At 47.6% G+C, this 18,743-nt stretch overlaps 1 protein-coding gene and 1 long non-coding RNA gene across 4 annotated transcripts in view; one reads left to right on the forward strand and one right to left on the reverse strand.

Annotated features, from left to right (window-relative positions):
* Positions 1 to 3,250: 3,250 nt before the first annotated feature.
* LOC118541320 (uncharacterized) lies at positions 3,251 to 5,804 on the reverse strand. The gene is made up of 2 exons (XR_004920053.2): positions 5,330 to 5,804; positions 3,251 to 3,901 (listed from the first exon to the last, which is right to left on the reverse strand). It is a non-coding gene; the product is annotated as an uncharacterized LOC118541320 (long non-coding RNA).
* A 64-nt stretch (positions 5,805 to 5,868) lies between these two features.
* Positions 5,869 to 18,743, forward strand: part of KLHDC4 (kelch domain containing 4) — a 51,205-nt gene continuing 38,330 nt past the window's right edge. For 2 of the 3 annotated variants that reach the window (XM_036100924.2, XM_036100925.2), the window contains exons 1-4: positions 5,869 to 6,041; positions 9,119 to 9,210; positions 12,949 to 13,027; positions 13,757 to 13,855. In XM_036100924.2, coding sequence (XP_035956817.1) covers positions 5,943 to 6,041; positions 9,119 to 9,210; positions 12,949 to 13,027; positions 13,757 to 13,855 — 369 coding nt within the window. In that variant the 5' untranslated portion in view covers positions 5,869 to 5,942. Of the gene's footprint in view, positions 6,042 to 9,118; positions 9,211 to 12,948; positions 13,028 to 13,756; positions 13,856 to 18,743 lie in introns of those variants that run through there. The other variant, XM_036100927.2, reaches the window with a different exon arrangement.

Raw genomic sequence — 18,743 nt, forward strand, 5'->3', positions numbered from 1 at the left:
GAGACCAGCTTTGCTAAGGGGAGCAAACTTTAAGACGTATGAGTAACAGTCAGTCCGGGAGCCGCTGGTAATCCACCCTGAGCCTTGCCCGCTAGCCCTGGGAGCCTGTGGCCCGAGTGTGTCCCCTAACCCTACCTTCCGGGAGCTGGGCCCTGGCGGCTGAGACACCCCCCGCTGTAACCCGACTCCCAGCACTGGTCCTACAGGCCTGCTACTTGCTTTTGAATGTATTGAGGGTAACATTAACTACGTCACTGACGTGAAAAGCTGGTCCATGTCCTCACCAGCATTCGGTGTTATCCGTGGTCTGGATGTTGGCTGTTCTAATAGGTGTGAGATGGTGTCTCCTTGGTTTACTTGGCATTTCCCTGACGATATATGACGGGGAGCAATCTACATTACGTATAAAATCCTTAGCTACCTGTCTCTTTGTAGAGAGGGGATATCTGAGAGACCAGGGCGTGGGACACACTTTGAGGGGATGGGAGGGCCTGGAGCAGAAGCCCACGCAGGAGGGTCCAGGCTGCAGAGCAAGAATGTGAGGACCTCACACGGCTTCACACCAATGTCGCTGGCATGAGGATTTTGCCTTGGATCGGCTTCCACCCGTTTTCCGGAAGTTCCTACTTGGCGTTTTTGTTTGCAGTGTTAACCATCTCCTATTGCTGCCAAATTCCCCTCCGAGGCCTTCCTTCTCAGGGAAGGGTAAAAAATAAACAAGGAAGGAAGGTAGAAAGGAAGGAAGGAAAATGTGAGGCATGGTTCAGAGAGCTGAGAGCAGGTTTGTTAAAGGATCGGGATTAAAGGTTTGAGACCATCAAGCCTCACGCAAAGTCCATTCTATAGGAAGACAGGATTTTCCTCTCACTCAAAATTCGCCAGAATTTTGTGGGCTTATCTCTCATTCTAGCAACTGTGAATTCATTCATTGATCCCATGCTCCTCTGCTGGACCTTTCTAAATCTCCACCTGCATCTCACTTGAGTTTTCAAATATGTGTGGTTCTTATTCTTTGGAAATGGATGATCCATGTATAGTGCAGCTTGCTATCCTAAAATGTTTGACCACTGAGCTCCTCCCCTCGTCTGACCGAGCTGGACAAGGCTTTCTGCAGCCCTTGTCAGTCATGAGGGGACTTCATGCATTCACTGTTTACTCATAGTTCGTGAACATTTAACAAATAGTGTGACCTTGCTGTCTGGGGATAGAAAAGTGAACAAGACAAGGTGGAAGGGAGATTAAAATCTAGGGGAAGAGAGCTACAGCACGTGGGTGATTCTGACACAGTGGGTTTCTAATGTATTCTCAGGACGATTAGAGGAAGTTTATTAGTGGGAAAATCTTGACCTAACCTGGAAATCAGATACTCTGTTATTCCTGGCGTGTCATTGAACAACTGGGCAACACTGCACCGATTCACCAGCCCAGTCTCTGGGCACGTCTTATAACGAACCGGCCCTCAGAGTCTCTGATGGAGAAGGTCTTTCTTTAATTGCACATGTTTTCTCTTAATTGCATCACTCACTAGTGTGGACAAGGAAAGGAGGATGTGGTGAGCTCTGTGCCCAGAATGCAGGTTTCACAACTGTGCTTCCGTGAAGGGTTAACACCTGCTTCCTCCAGATGGCCTGAGATCAGAGCCTTGTGGATGAACAGTGACAGCAAAAGCCCTTCTTGAGGCAGGGAGGTTTTAGTGGGTGTGATCTAGATTCATAGCCAGGCAGCTGGAATTTAAGGGGATACCACGAACAGTCCTCAGTGTAAGTTGTTAACTACAAGGCGACTGAGCTTGGAAACAGAGCTGGTTCCTGGGATTCAAGAGCCAGATGCTCAACATAGTGGTATTATGGGGATTTTTAAAAATCAAGTTACTTTAAGAATGATGAACATCTCCAACTATTTGGCAAAGGAATTTTACCTTCTTAAAATCAAATTTATCATTAGGGACAGATTTGCACTGTTTCTCTTACTGTATTTTCTCTCATCTCGCGCCTCTGACCACTGCGTTCAGGAAAGCTGACTCTGGGTTGTTTGGGTAGGTTTATGGGACACGGTCGACACAAAATGGATGCAAACCTACAGACTGTCCTTGATTGTCATGTGATGCTCTGAGCATCAGTGATAAAGAAGACAGGGGAAGAGCAAGAGTGAAGGAGGTCCTGCTCACAGGAGCTAAGCAGATGAGGGAAAGACAACTCAGACCTTTGCTTACCATCAGTCAGCAGGAAAATCCCACAAATGCTGAGAGTGGTTGCATGTGGGAGGGAAGCCCGTGGGCGACTTTGAAGTTTCCTTCTTAGACTTGTCTGTGTTTTCCAAATTTTAAAAATTAATATGTGTTAATTACATACTGAAAAATACCACTTAAAAAAAGGAAGCAAGGCTGTGGGTTATGTGGGCCAATCCTCCCATTCAAAGCAACTAAAAATGCTGGATAAATGTTGAAATGAGTTTCTTAAAGACATTTCAGAACTAACAAGGAGTAAAGTGTCACCAAATCAGAACCCAACAGAAAGGAAAAGCAAAATAATTGGGTAGAAAGGAGGTTCTGCGAATGGCTTTTGCTTCCAGGCACGAGCAAGTGTTGCCATGTTTGACTTTGGTTTTGAGAGCCTCAGAGGGCATTGCCTGGGCTGTCAGAAAGACAGATTTGATGGAGCTGAGCAAAGAACCCATGAACTAGTAGATAAATCAGAAAGAATTATCCAGAATGCAGCACAGAGAGACTAACAAATGAAAAATGGGGAAGATTAGTTAAGAGACCTGGCACAGAGATTGAGAAGGGAGGTCATGTATTTAACTGGAGCTCCAGGAGAAGAGGAGAGAGAGAAAGAACAGCATCCTCTGAAGAGAAAATGGTAGAGCCGTTCCCAGCTCCACGAAGCCCACTGAACCCCAAGCATGATAAATAAAAAGAAATTAATATCTAAATATATCTTAGTGAAACTGCAGGCAATAAGAATAAAGATAAAATCATGCAAGCAGTTAGAGGAAAAACAGAACTTTTCAGAAAGATCTTTGGAAAATCTCCACATTATCTGGAAACTAAATAACACATTTCTAAGTAACCCAGGGATATTAGAAGAATTCAAAAGGGAAATTAGAAAGTATCTTGAACTGAATGAAAAATCAAAACACAGCATATTAAAATGTGTAAGATGCATTTAAAAGGAGACCGAGAGCAGTGAACTCTTAGAGATCTCAAATAAATGAAATAAATTGGAAAAAATAACGAAAAGGTCCCCAAATATTTGGAAATTAAACAGCACACTTTATATAAATAACCCCAAAAAGGAAAGAATTTTGCTTTCAGCCCCGATGGAGCAACGAGACTGGATTTTCCTTTTCCCCTCCGACGTCCAGAACCCTGGATGAATGTGTGAAACAACAGATTGATTTCCCTTCCTCTCCTTCCCCCCTCCTCCCTTCTTCCCTCCCTCTTCATTCCTTGCTTCAAGCATTTGAGGAGTGTCATCACATGTTTATCTGTCTTGTTAGAACCAAAGCTCCTGGAACAGGTGGTCAGGTCTTGCGTTTTGTATCTCGTGTTCCGGTACAATGTTCACGCGTTGCAGGGTCCAGTTCATTTTGCTACATGAAATGATTGCCAGCCAGCTCAAATTCGTGACTTCACAGCACACGGAATCTCTTAAGTTTTTATTTTGCTAAGTTTTTCTAAGCTTTTTTGTTATTTTGTTTGATTCTCCCAAGAATGTTTTGTAGTAGGTGGGCTGGCTAAATAGTCCCATTTTTCCAGATGGGAAACATGTAAAGAACCACATCATCTATAGCACCCATGGGAGAATTTTCCAATTACACTGATTATTTGTGGTGAGGGTAATGAGTTAGTTCCATTGTTAATATTTTCTCTGAGTTCCAACTTGACGACAGCAGAGGGCGCCTGACCACACAAAAGATACACCAACAGTTAATGACATATTGGTTGTTAAGATAATCCATTAAAGTATCAAAAATATGATTTCACTAAAATAGGACCATGTAGTTAATCTTTTTACTATTTTGAGATTCTGATCTCATTTTAAATGTTCTAGCTTCTCTGTCTGGGTAATGAGAATTTCAATCTCACGTAAATCACCATGACACATCCCCCAAGAGCCTTCCAACTCAGCTTGAAGGTTCTTTCGGGTAATAAAAGCATTAAACCCTGCATCTACCAGACCCTTCTAAATCTTAATAGGGAATGTGCTCTCCCTTTCTCAGTCCTTAAGAGGGGCCCACTGTAATGTATTTCCTACAGATGCTCTGTGACTCAAGGGCCATTTGGCTTCAAGTGCATTGCCTCAAGGTCATCCAATATTCTTAGAAAAGTACAAGAAGATTAGGTATGTTCTTAAAGTCATATTGCACTAGAAGGAAAGCAGGGGCAATAGTAAGGACTTGGCCTTTTGTAGCTCATTGTCAGAGATGATTACGTCTGAAGGCTCAGGAGCCAGCTGACGGTGAAATTCTGTAGCTCCTTTCTGATAAACATCTGTTTTTGTTTTTTTTTTCCATCATCACACATGGTCTCCTAATCTCCTCCAAGCAGCGCTGGACACAGATGCAGGCTGAATCCTCCTCTACCTCTTCCCATAGTTTTCTCCAAACTTCATTTTTCTTTTTACATAACTAGGTTTATGGACAAGGGTTGGAGTTGGTTGGAAAAGCATTCATCCCTGGCTCTTTGGGGATTAGCACTTGATTGGATCTGTTAACCATAAAAATTAAAGTTATTTTACTAGCAAAAGTGGGTTTATTCAGCAATGGCAGAGGAATTGCAACTCAGGACACGTAAGCTGTGGCAAAACCATAGGCAAGTCCAATAAAGGAGAGGGGTGCTATTTTATGGAGGAGGAGGAGGAAGCTAGGAGGGGTTGCTTGGAACAAAAGTCCATAGGAGACAAGCAGGGTAATGACGACTTCTCAGCAGCTGAGTTGCTGGGTGGTCTATTTCTTGCAGAAAATGCAGCCTACATCTTTCCCTATGGGGCCTGTAATGATTCCTGTCACTGCCCTTCTGGCCCCCCACTCTGTTTTAGTGAGGTTTCCTTTTATTAATTTTCATAGATCCAAGGTAATTTCTTTACGGCTGAGCCCTGTGTCCGTTCAGTCACAAAGAATCTAGATCATTTCGTGATTTATGCTTTCCTTTTGCCAAATGTTTGCTCGTCCTTGTCCTTAATTTGCTCTATTTCCCTGATTACCAGCCAAAGATGACATTTTCTAAATAACGTTAAGGGTTTTCATTCTACTCTGCAAACCACAGCTCCACGCCCCGCAAACGGCGTTCCCATCTCTGGGGGTGCTCCAGTCGAATCCTGGAGCACACCGCCGGCAGGCTGCTTCAGTTTGCGGGGCACGGCGAGCGGCCCGCCCTTGGAGGGGTCACCAGCCGTCCTCCCGCGAGGGAGCAGGTCCTCCGCGGCGGGACGTGTAAGGGAACTCGGGGGACGGCGGGAGGCAGGCACCCTGAGCGCCTGAGGCCGCGTGCGGCCCTCGTCGTGCGGGAGGAGGGACCGTCCTCGCCTGAGTCTGTAAACCCTTAAGGTGTAGGAACGTTCTTCCGGGGCGTGAAGTCGAAGCAGTCATTTGATTCTCAGAGGGTCCGAGGAAGAGCAACGGTGGCTCGCGCCCCGTGTCACCCAACTGGGTCACTAGGTGCGGGGCGCCACGCAACGGCTCGCCCCGGCCGGCCCCGGGGGAGGGGGGAGCCGGCGGCTTCCCGGCGACGCGCCTCACAGCCCGAGAGCCCCCCGCGGTCCCCGCACACCCAGCGCCCGGGCCACGTGAGTGCGGGCCCGCCTGCCGGAAGCGCGTGCGGGGGCGGGGCGGGGCGGAAGTGTCGCGTTTCCGCGCGCCGCCCCCGCGAGCACGTATTTCCGGCGCGCCGCGCTCCGCCGCCCGCCCCTCCGGGAGTCCTGGGACCACGTCGGACCGGCGCGATGGGCAAGAAGGGCAAGAAGGAGAAGAAGGGCCGTGGGGCGGAGAAGACGGCTGCCAAAATGGAGAAGAAGGTGTCCAAGCGCTCGCGGAAGGAGGAGGTGAGCGAGGCCGGCAGCCAGGCCCGGCGCGCCCTCCGCGCGAGCCGCTGGGGTCCCGGGTCCCGTCGGGCTTCCCTCGGCCGGTGGGGCTGGAGGAGCCGGGTTGGGGCGCGGCTCGGCGACGGTGTGCTCTGGGGCGAGGGCCTCAGCTTCCGAGCCTCTGTCCTCACCCTCAGGGTACATGCCCGTCACAGCAGCCCCGAGCCGTGAGCTTCGGTGGGAGCGAGTGCAGCCGCGGGGTTTCCGGAGCAGCTCTTGGGAACGCCGCCGTCTTCTCTCTCCCGCCCTCCGGCTCTCCTTTCCGTCTCTCTCGGTCTCTCGGTCTCTCCGTCTCCGCTGCCCCGCCCCCAAGCCCGGTCTGCAAATGGATCCGCGCTGAGTTTAGCGCGGAGTGTTCTGCTTTCTGTTGGCGGTGCTCGCGCGCTTCCTAACCTGCGTGCTTTGCGCTTCACGAGCGGCTGCTGTGCTGCCTGGGCTTTAGCCTGACGACCGGGTGAGTCGGTAGCTTTGGCACGCCCAGCTGATGGTGAGGAGGTCAGAAACAAGTCACAGCTGTGAAGGGGCGCCGAGCTACAGCGTGACCAGGTGTTCCCAATTCCCAGCTCTGACTCCACACTGCTCCTTTTTTCTCCAAAGCCTTTCGTGTCTCTGTGTCCTCATCTGTCAAGTAATGGGGTCGGGCTTCTCCTCCTGCTTCCTCTGGGCTCTGCTGTTGTAAGGTTCTTCTCCACTTCCCTGTGCAGCCACAGGCCTGGGTTTGCATCTCCTCTCTGCCACAGCTAGCTGGAAGGCCTCAGAGGAGCGTGACCTGTCTGTGCAACCTCTGTGCCTCAGTTTCTCCCGTGTGACTGCACGGGCCTGGGTCGGGTCGTGGCACAGAAAGATAATTTGTGGGGCATCTTTGGAACAGTGCTTGGCACATAGTAAGCACCCAGTAACTGTTAGCCGGTTCTCACTCGTGTTCCCCTCTCTCTGCAGAGCCCGGTGCTTAGGGGATGACAGGGGCTCCCCTGTGGGGAGAGAGAGTCTGTCGGGTCCGGGGCCTGGGACTTTGCATGTTGCCTTCATCAGCCCTCATAACAGATCTTGAAGATCCCTGGTCATCTGATGAGGTCGTGCCCACAGAGCATACTCTCCCTTTCTTAAAGTCAACTGCGTCATATAATGTAACCTCATCATGAGAGTGCATCCCATCATTTCCTGGCTGGGGCCCTGAGGGCACGTCTTGGAGACAACTGGGAATTCTGCCTACCACAGAACTCACGTGATACCTGGTTGACAACTCCACTTGGGTGTCAACACGTTCCTCCCCCTTCCACACTGTGCGTGTTGAAGCCCTTTGCCCCCAGGAAGGTAATCTCTCAGGTGAACGACACTGGGCCAGGCGCTCTGGAGTGACTGTGACTCCCAACAGTCAGTCCCTTCACCCAGGTCTCCATAAAGTTCAGTGGGTCAGGAATTTGCCTTGCCTACCTGAGGCAGCGGTTTTGCATTAGAGATGCGGCGGTCGATAGGAGAGCCTTTAGGCAACTGCTCACAGAGAAGTGGCAGGATAGTGATTGCTTCTGTGGACCGCCATGAGGGTGAAAACTGGCAGAGCCCCTTTGGATCCTGGTTTGTCCGTATCGAGAAAAGTAGAAGCTGCCACATAGCAGCTATGCACTTGAAGGCTTACCTTGGAAAAACTTCAGCTACATGAAGACATTTCACAAAAACGACCAGAGTAGTGTTTGTGAAAACAAAGCCCTGGAATCGACCCAGATGATCATCAGCAGCAGGATGGGTGGAGAAGCCGGGAGGGGAGGGAGTGGTAACTCGGCCACAGTGAACACGACTGGAGTCGGGGTGTCAAACTTCATTCAACAGCATCGAGCAAAAAAGCAAGTTGCAGGAGAATGCCCAATATGATGCAGGTGACATGAAATTGAAAAATGTGAAACGATAATACGTATTACTTAGGGATTTGTTGACGTGTAGTAAGAGTATAAAGAAATGCGTAATAGTGAGGAGCACTCTGTCCCAGAAAGTGGCTGCTTCCTGGGGGCACATGGGTACACACGGGAGGTGGAGGGCTGCAGGCGGCTGTTCAGGCCGAGGAATGTGGTCTGATGAGAGGAACTGAGGCAGCGTTTGCAGCTTGGAGCCAGGAGGTGGGGTGGGAAATGAAATAGGATAGTCTGGAAGTGTTTTTAGGTTCAGGAAGGACATCTGCCTACATTGTGGAATGTGGAACTGGGGAATGAGGGTGTGGGGTTGGGGAGAGAGAAGCAGGGAAGAAGGAGGTGGGGACACATCTCAGATCCCAGCATGAGCAAGGGGAGGAGAGTGAGCATTCAAGAAGAGAATAAGGATGGAGGGAAACTTTCCCCATGATGCACAGGTCACACATCACTGGGGTGTGTGTGTGTGAGTGTGATCACTAGTAGATGCAGGGATATGACTCTGGACTGGGAGTAGGAAGACCAGGTTCCAGTGCTGTCCAGCTGGGCAGGTAAATTGGCACCTTAACTTCTAAATCTATTTCTGCAGTTGTAAGAATAGAGACCTTCTTACCCAGATTGGCTGCAGCTGATTGCTGCTGCGCTCTCAGCCTGCAGGCACAGTTCTAAACAGACAAGTCTTGCTTGGAGCTCACCTTTTACTGTTTTGGCGGGAGGGCGATGTAAACAAAATGAGTAAGAGAGCAGGGGAGTCGCAGACACTGCTATGCAGACTGCAGAGCATGCGCTGGGGCGGCCAGGCCCGGCCACGTGAGAAGTGGTGGAACTTGCTGGCACAAGTCAGGGAGGGCTTGTCCAAACGGGAGGCCCTTCGTGGGGAGTGTGAGGGTTTGGAGTGAGGTGGTATATGCATGTGTGTGCATCTATGTGTACTTCCGAGAGAACTGCCTGTAGGGTCAAGCTCTGAGTATTTTTGCAAGTGTCAGAGTCTGTGTCCCTGAAATGGGAGGAACATGTGCTCATTCCTGGATGTGACTGGACCCCGGGCAGGTCAGAGTGGGAAGGTTGACGCAGGTTTTTGACCACATAGGAGGATTTAAGAACATGTCTCAGGTGTGACTGCTTGTCTGCCTTTAGGAAGACCTTGAAGCTCTGATAGCCCATTTCCAGACACTGGATGCTACAAAGACTCAGATCGTGGAGACACCATGCCCCCCACCTTCACCAAGGTAAGCCAGCAAGAACCCTTCATTCGAGCGTCTGATGGATTTGTGTACGTTGGAAAACCACTTTAAATTGGCACCATGTTTTCATAAATAACCAGGCACATGGAATGTTTTCCTCATTAAAACCCGTTCCCATTCCAGATAAGCTCCCACAAAACAGTTTTTTCACTTTTCTTCTGAAGAATGGGAGTGAGGCTTTTCAGATCTGTTGTCACAAACACAGAAATAAGGTCCCCTGGCTCAGCTACTCAGCAGGGATTGTGCCATTCAGAAGCTGTCCAGCTGAGCACAGTTCACGGACGAGAGCATTGCCCCAGTGAGCTCTTCAGTTCTTAACATGTTCCAGAAGTGTGTGTCAAGGGCGTAGAACTTCAGATCACAGTCTCTTGTTGCTGTTCGTAATGACAAGTGTGATTTTCAGACATAAACGTGTATAAGTCATTTTAAATGAATTTGTAAATTACGTGAGGAACTCCAGAGTCTTCTGTAGGATTTCAGATACTTGGAATGAGCCAAAATGAGCAGGCTTTGGTTTTCCGCTTTCTTACTCTTCTGTGTCAATTGCTGTCCTCTCAGCTTCTGAATTCCAGGTGTGTTAAAAGTTGATTTAGGGCCCTCTAATTCTTGTATTTGCTACTGACAGGTTAGAGGGAAAACCCTGAATGCATTGAGTTAGGAATCAGGAAAGGCCAAATGACCCTAGAAAAGATACCACCTTCAGAGAAGGGGAAATGCATTAACTTCACAAGCACACGAGACTGGTTTGGTTGAGAAATAATTCGCTTTCTTTCCCTCAGAATAAAAATTAATCTTACTAGTGTTGCTGTCAGAAATGAGATTAATCTTTTTTTTTCTTTTTTAAGATTTTATTTATTTATTTGACGGAGACACAGCGAGAGAGGGAACACAAGCAGGGGGAGTGGGAGAGGGAGAAGCAGGCTTCCGGCCGAGCAGGGAGCCCGATGTGGGGCTCGATCCCAGGACCCTGGGATCATGACCTGAGCCGAAGGCAGACGCTTAATGACTGAGCCACCCAGGCGCCACATAAATGAGATTAATCTTACTAGAGCTGCCACCAGCCCGAGTGGAGGCCCAGGTCCAGCATGTCAGGAGGGGGCTGCCGGTCGTGCCTCTGATGCCCAAATCCCACCGCCTCAGACACGGGGTTTAGTCTCCCCTGTCCAGAGATGGGGGGACGACATGGTGGCCCCTGTGCAGAACGGGGTGACACAAAGCGTGATCCAGCAGCTCCCGGAGTTGCGAGTTGTCCCTGTCTTCACGTAAGAAACAACATCAGGAAGCGGGATGTACTTTCCCCTGTATTTGGCGTGTTATCCCGGGGGCCACACAGAAGTTACACATGTGGTAGACACACATTGTCCTTGGAGTGGTTAAAGCAAGTGAGTCCTTGAGATCGTGAAGGCTTCGTACCTACAGCACCCCTGAGGGAAGCCATTCTGAATGTGGATTGATTTCCCCCCCACCCCGCCGCCTTTTGGTGACGTTTAAAAACTTTCCTAAAGTAATGTGCCCAAAAAGCCAGATTTAATGTTAGGATATAATTAGGAACCTTGGTGCTTCCCTGGTCAGCTGGGAATGCTTTCTGATGGAGCTGAGATACGATGAGATCTTTCAGTCAGTAACCTTAGTAACTTCTCCCGCCCTCCTCCTCCACCGTATTATAGGAAAAACCATGAAAATTACCAAGTTTTGTGAGTGTCTGTATTCCCAGGTATTGGCTGTGATGTAATTTAATGGGGAAGCAAGGACCGTAGACCAGGTGCATCAGAGCCTCAGGGTGCCCATGTGCATGACAGAGGGGGTGTGTGTGGCTGGGTGTGGGGGGCAGGGACCCTGAGGGGACCCTGAGGGGGCTCTGTGCCTGACTTGGATTACTGTTTCCTAGCTGTGCTTGTTAATTTTCCCCAGAAAATTTTAATAGGTGTTAAGTGGAAAAAAGTATTTGGAGTTAACTTTGGGAAACAGATGGTTTCCTTTTGAAATTTTTAAGAAACTGTGGTAAAATATATCTAACATAGACTTTCCCATTTTAACCATTTTTAATTGTGCTGTTCAGTGGGATTCCTTACATTCATGGTGCTCTGGACCCATGAGCTGTCACTCCCCATGCCCCTCCTCTTGGCCCTTGGTGACCACTACTTCCTGGTGTTTGATTTGCCTCTTCTAGATATTTCACATAAGTGGAGTCTCACAACGGCTGTCCTTTTGTGTCTGGCTTCTTTCGCTTAGCATAATGTCCTTAAGGTTCATCCATGTTGTAGCATGAACCTGAACTCCATTCCTTTTTAAGACGGAATAATACTCCATTGTATGGATGCACCGCTTTCATCTTGTCGATAGACCCTTGGGTTGTTTCCACCTTTGGGCCCCTGTGAGTAGTGCTATAGTGAACGTGGGCATGCAGGTGTCTCTTTGAGTCCCTGTTTACAGGTTTCTTTGGCACGTACCTAGGAGTGGAATTGCTAATTCTGTCATGTGCTAATTCTGTGTTTAACTGTGAGACTGTTTTCCACGATGTAGTCCAATTTTTTTTTTTTTTGAGATTTATTTATTTTAGGGAGAGAGAGCATGAGCAGAGGGAGGGGCAGAGGGGGAGAGAATCTCAAGCAGACTCCACACCGAGCACAGGGCTCGATCTCACAACCCTGAGATCACGACCTGAGCTGAAATTAAGAGACGCTCAACCCATTGAGCCACCCAGATGCCCCAGCATAGTCCTATTTTATAACATTGGTTTCTTTACGGCAAACTTTCTAAACCTATAGAATGTTTTTGTGTACAGTAAATTTCCAAGAGAAAGAGTTGTCCGATTTCTCAAACTTATCTGACCTTGAAACCTTTGTCTTCCTTTACGAAGTATCTTCTGAAATTACTGTTATAGTCTGCCCCCTGAGGAAGTCCACATGAGGGATTTTGAAAGAAGGGGATTTTCCAGTGATTGTTTGTCCTGCCCTCCCACCCCCATCACTGTCTTACTTTCTACTGAGATGGTCCACGTGTATTTAAAGTTTCCTTTTAGCTGGTCTTTTGTCCTCATGTGTGATATAAGTAGGAAGCTATTTGTGTTTTTTAGGTGGAAGCTATCTGGATACATATTGCAATGTTTACTGGACTTTTTAAACAGTGAAAGATTTACTTATTTGTTTATTTACTTACTGACTTATTTACTTATTTACTTACTTATTTTACTTACTTTACTTACTTACTTACTGGAGAGAGAGTGCAGAGCGAGAGAGAGCATGAGCAGTGGGGAGAGGCAGAGGGAGTGGAGAAGCAGGCTCCCTGCTGACAGGGAGCCCAATGCGGGGCTCGATCCAAAGGACCCTGGGATCATGACCTGAGCTGAAGTCAGATGCTTAACCAACTGAGCCACCCAGGCGTCCCTATGGAACAGTTTTGATTGTGATTTAAGAGGATAGACCTGTAAAAAGTTAGCTGTGGGAAATGTGGCACTTAAATTAGGAACACTTAGACTTCTCACTGCCTGATGGTTTTTACCCAAATGCTGTGTGAGTCACCCAGGTCCGGGGCTCTCCTGGTGTTGTGGCTGTGAGGTTGATTTTAAGGGTTGGGGGCCTTAGCTTCCGTTCCCAGGGCCAGGCTTGTCTTTCACAGAAGTCTGGGGAGCTGATACGGCCCTCTGGCGGAAAGGAGGCCGGCTCTCAGCTGGGCGCCACGTGGCTGGATTGTGTGTTGAACTGCTGCTTCTGTCTCTTGTAGGTTACATGCCTCACTCTCTGCTCATCCTGAGAAAGACGAATTAATCCTTTTCGGAGGTGAATATTTCAATGGCCAAAAAGTAAAGTATATATTTTTTTCTTTTCTCCTCAAATTTTCATGCGTCTCATTTTGAGTAAAATTAGTTTAAAGCCATGATATCAAATATGCATTGGTCCCACCTCCTGAGCCTGTAGGACTGGCATGCGACCTTGTCCTTGAGAAGCCACCAGGATCCTTCAGTGAGCTTTAGAGTCACTGCTCTTACTGCCTGCTTGAGATCGACCAGCACACTGCTCACTTGGGTTGATTATTCATATGCTCATGATGGGTTTCAGAGTTGTTTTGAATAGTGGAAGAAAGTGCTGATAAATTGTAGAGCTAATTTTCATTTTTGAGCAGGCCAGACAGACCTGTGTTTCAGAATTGTGTGTGAAACATTTAGAAAAGCCTGAGTTTGCCTTCCCTCCATGCTGAGGATCCCTGTGAGTTTGACTTAACTTGTTCATCTCCCACTCTGAATTCTCATCCTTTAAGAACCAGGCTTGACTTTGAGAGATGACTTGCCGAGCAGCAAAGGATCTTGGTACCTTACGTGCTAATAGGCATGGTGGGCAGACAGTTTTTTTCTTTGTCATTATCCCAAAGGATCCGAGGGGCCCAGCCACAGGCTTCCTGCATTGGTATGATTTACGTGGCTTTAGGAAACCCATTTCCTGGGGAAAACTAGTGATTGAGATCCTGCTTTCCACTTACTGTCACTTGCATGGAGGCTTCATTGATGACACGAAGTCCCTCTTCCTTTTTGCAGACATTTATGTATAATGAACTGTACATCTACAATATCAGGAAGGACTCCTGGACCAAAGTGGAGATCCCCAATCCACCTCCAAGGCGCTGTGCTCACCAGGTATGTGTCCGTGTTGACCCTCCGCCTTCTTTACCTGTGAGGGTCTGTTCTGTGCTCGTGGAGTTGGTAGACGACAGGTGGCCTGGTAGAGAAGGCAGGGGGGCTTACACATGGTCACACTTGCTGTCACTGACTTGAACGCATTGCTAAGCTTCTTGCTCTTCAGTGTCTTCACTTATGAGACGGAGGTGCACACCTTCTCCAGGTGGCCTGAAGAGCATGGGAGAGAGCCCAGGTAAACCTGCGTTGTGTGGTGCCTAGCACACAGCAGCCCCGCGGCAGGGTTCTCCTCCTGCGTCGGAGTGACAGGCTCCCGCAGGACCCAGACCTGGTGGCTACCGAGTGGAGTTCCTCCGGAGAAACGGAATGCTCCAGGGTAGTCATTGAGGCACGAAATGGGTCATAACCAGAGATAGTGCAGGGTGCTGAAGTCAGCCTGTTGTTGGCTGGTTTCTGCTTCCCTGGGGAGCTCTGTCAGAGCTGCTGCCCCTGTCCAGTTCTGTAACTCCACAAGGACGGGCCCTTGTATTTCCTGTTCATTGTCCTAACCCTGGACTGGGAACAGTGTCACGGCGCAGAAAATAATTTGAATGAGTGATACGTTTTCAGCATGGAGAAAGAAGATTGTACGAGCCTTTTGTGGTGCGAGTGAAGCATCCCTCCACAGTACGTGGGGTCCTTTCTTGGGTTCTTTGCTCACGGGTAGCCTGCTGATCTGAAACTGGGTCTGAGAGGAGGACCTGCCTGTCTGAACTACACATAGAGACTGGCAGGCATTTGGACTGGTTTGTCTTTTGGAAAAGAAGAATGTACTTGCAGGTTTAGCAGTACGATCTTAGTAAGCTTGGATTTTAATAAGTAATGGATCCTTTTTTTCTTTTAAAGATTTTATTTATTTATTTGTCAGAGAGAGAGAGAGAGCACAGGCTCCCTGAGCAGAGAGCCTGATGCGAGACTCGATCCCAGGACCCTGGGATCACGACCTGAGCTGAAGGCACATGTTTATTAACCCACTGAGCCACCCAGGTGTCCTAAATAATGGGATCTTGAAGTTTGATCTGTTCACCAGAGACTGCCCTAGTTCTTGAGAATGCATGATCTGCCCCAGTCCTCCAAGCTGAGGACGAGTCCTGTCCTGTCCCAGCCATGATCTCTCCATGTCCCCAGCCCTTCCAGATAACTCCTTGGATTCCTGGACCCCAAGAATGCTCACGTTCTGATGGAGCAGTCCCACTCTGGGCCCGTGTCACGTGATGTGGGCTCAGGGGCTTCTTTTGAGTTTGTTTTCTTATCCATTTTAATCATAGTTATTAACTGTCCTTGAAGAATAAGTATAAAAGTCTTTGTGATTTTTTAAATGCAATTATTTTGCCAGAGTGCTCAGCAGGCTCTGATTCATATGCATGCCTTAGGAGGACTTTCCTAGTCTGGGACTTAATAATATCTTTGTAATTAAGGTTGGTTCGCTGTTTTCTCTGAATTTCACAATGAATCAGAGCCACAGGAAACAGAAAATTGGTTGTAAAGTCTTTGGCCTGAAGGTCATTACAGTCCAAATTCTACGACATTGAATTCCGCGACCTAAAACCTTCCTTCTTACAGACTTGTTCAGTGTGATGTCCGAGGTCATGTTCTTTATCTTCTCTTTAACTGAGGCACGGGGGGTGGAAAGAGGAAGCCTGCATGTACACCATTCTTTCTCTTCTAGATTCTGGAGTTCTGGGGGGTGAAGTTGATTTTAGTGTGTAATTTGAGAGTTTAGGTGGCTTTTCTACGAGAACACAGCCCAGTGAGGGACAGGAAAGGGCGGTGGCGCCTGCTGGGTGTGTTTGGCTGGATGTGTGCAGGCTTCAGCGACTCGCTGCTCTTCTTGGCACCCCGTTTTCTGGGGGAGAGGAGGACGCCGTCACACAGCTCTGCCTAGACCGTGAGGATGCCACCACCAGCAGGAGGGGGCCACTGAGAACTGCGGGGACAGGTGACAAGGAGGTGGCAGTCGTGAGATCATGTCTTCTTGATCCCTGGATGGTTTCTCCCAAAGTAGTCACTAAAACTCACATGAAACAAAAGGTGTTCTCTCCTAAAATAGAAAACAGTTGATGGTTAAAAACATCCTCTGTGTTCTTACCAGCCTGGTGCGTTAATGAGCAGTAAGTAGTTTCTGGGGAGGGGTTCACGTGTAAGAGATCTTTCTTCGTGAGATCAGCAGAATTCCACAGCGGTCCATTGGAGCTGCAGAAGTGTCACCTCCATCTAGGTCCTGGCTGCGGCTCATTCCCCGGGAGCAGGCATTGCGGGGGTCCTGGCTTGCTCCCTCAGGAAATAGGAGGCATCTTGTACATTCGAGGCACCCTTCTGGGGCTGGGATACGGCAACAAAAAAGACCAATTTGCCTTTCCTGACGATGTCCCATGGTTTGGGTTTTCTCTGGTCCTGATGGCCTCATGCATTTTTCGGACCCCCACTTTCACAAAGCTGAAGCTGCTGTCAAATCCGTTCCGAGTCTGTTACTTTGGATTCTGATGGGCTTTTTTTGGCATTTGGAGGCAGAGTGGGGAACTTAGGGTTTTCCAGATGTGACTTGACTCCAGTTAATGCAACAGTAAGCAGACCCAAGTGCCTGGGCGGCACACAGCCTCGTGGGACAGGTCAGAGTGAGGTGCTGTTACCTCGCCCCTGGAGTGGTGCGGCCGTGCTTTGTCTTTGTGAGGCCCAGCTGTCAGCTTCAGCAGTAACTTCCAAACCGCTGGGCGCATGTGTGCGTGAATATGTATACACTTAACGTTGTTTTAGTTTTATTGTTTAATTTCCCAAATATGCAAGTTAATCACTCAGGAGAGGGCCTAGGGGGGTAAGCTTGCTGAGTAGGGAAGCTTCCAGCCCAGTGACCTCACTTCCCTGTCCAGTCGGCCAGGCCTGTCGTGAGGAGCTACCGGGTGGTCCAGCCCATGCCTTGATGTCTTCCGTAAGAAGAATCCGTATTTTAGGATATCGTAGGAAGTCATTTCATTAGTGCTTAGACTTCTTTTTAAAACGTAAACTCTTTACGATCTTCTTACTGGGCCCTGAATGTATTATTTTTGTGTTATGTTTTGAGGTGAATGTACATTTTGTGGGTATCTTCTGGCAAATTTTTTTCTTCTGCTGCAGGACATTTTAGAGTACAGTGTGTTTATTCTGAGATCAGCTTTAACTGACAGTGACCTTAATAAAAATCAGTTCTTGGAGAAATTTGGCACGGATCCGTGACCTGGATTAGATCCCTTTCTTACTACTTTCCCTTTCACTCACTTAACAGTTATGAAATAGGGGCCCCTGGGTGGCTCAGTCGTTAGGCGTCTGCCTTCGGCTCAGGTCATGGTCCCAGGGTCCTGGGATCGAGTCCCACATCGGGCTCCCTGCTCGGCGGGAAGCCTGCTTCTCCCTCTCCCACTACCCCTGCTTGTGTTCCCTCTCTCACTGTCCCTCTCTGTGTCAAAAAAAAAAAAAAAAACCAGTTATGAAATGGAAGGAATTTGAAAATATAACTTGGATGAGACTGAAACTTTTAGGTTGGAATTGTAAGATCCTATTGCTAATTCCCAAATGAACCACTTTGTTCCTTATTCTTTCCGTAGCCAAGAACTTTTTTTTTTATCTTTTTCTTAGTTACTTTGATATAGAGCTGTGTATTGTTTTTACTCACAGATCGTCTTAAAAATATTTGAATGGGGCGGGTTATTTGAAATAACTAGACTTGTAAAACATGTCTTGCTGGAGGTTTATTTGTACAGTCGTGTGACTTCTGTGCATTTCAGTACGGGCGTGCAAACTAGTTTCCCTAGAAAACGCTATTACAGATGTTTCAGTTTGAACATCCTCAGTAACGTGACAAGGTGCCACCACACGTGTAATGCCCGTACTTTTTTTTTTTTGCAGAAGGGGAATAAAACAAGATGAATTTAATTTACCCTAAAACCCATTTTCTTCATCTTTAGGGCTGGCAAGTAAAGGGAGATTGTCTTTATTATATATTTTCTTAAGAACCTTAAAAAAAATGTAATTTAGCAGGAAGTGCAGACGTAATTTATCATAACCTGTCTTTAGCTGGTACATTGGAAAGGCTTCTCTCTCAGGCTTGCTGTGTGTTGATGTGAACTGGAGACGCGGAGCCCTAGCTAGGTGTCCGACCTCGCTCTGTGAGCCGCACGCTCGTGACTGGCCCTTTGCTTGATTTCTTAGACTTGAATTTCCTAGTTTTATCGGATGACTGGGGTTGTGTTAAGTGGTTAAAGTGCCTTCTAATCTTTAAAAGATAGGTCTAGTTTGAAGTTGGTAGGAAAGTAATTTGCCTCGTACTTGTCATGTAGTGGTTTTGAAATCATTCTTAAAAGGTGGAGAAAGTTCTGTGTGACTCAAAATCTCAACACTGGATCCCAAACAGAAGTTGTGTTTCTGTAGAATTCCTATTTTTCTTGACATGGGGTTCACTGGTTTTTTTTTTCTCTGAATTTATACAGTTGTCTAAATGTTTATACGTTTTTCTTTTTTTAATAATTTCTATTCTTTATTGTTTCCTTTCACTTTGGGTTTGATTTGCCTTTTCCACTTTCTTAAGGTGGAAATGTAGAACATGTATTTTAAATCATCTTTTCTAATATAAGCATTTGAAGCCATATTTCCTCTAGGCAGTGCTTTAGCTGCATCCCACATATTTTATTGCCTTTTATCATTCAGATTGAAGTGATCTAATTGGTTTGTGGATGTCTTATTTGACCCATGCGTTAGACTACTTAGAAGTGTGTTTGTTAATTTACAGATACTTGGGGATCTCCTGGGTTTCTTTTTGTTGTTATTATCTAATGCCGTGGCAGTCAGAGAGCACTGTGTGATTGCAGACCTTTTAAAA

The sequence above is a fragment of the Halichoerus grypus genome, chromosome 15, assembly GCF_964656455.1.
Source record: "Halichoerus grypus chromosome 15, mHalGry1.hap1.1, whole genome shotgun sequence".
NCBI classification, from domain to species: domain Eukaryota; kingdom Metazoa; phylum Chordata; class Mammalia; order Carnivora; family Phocidae; genus Halichoerus; species Halichoerus grypus.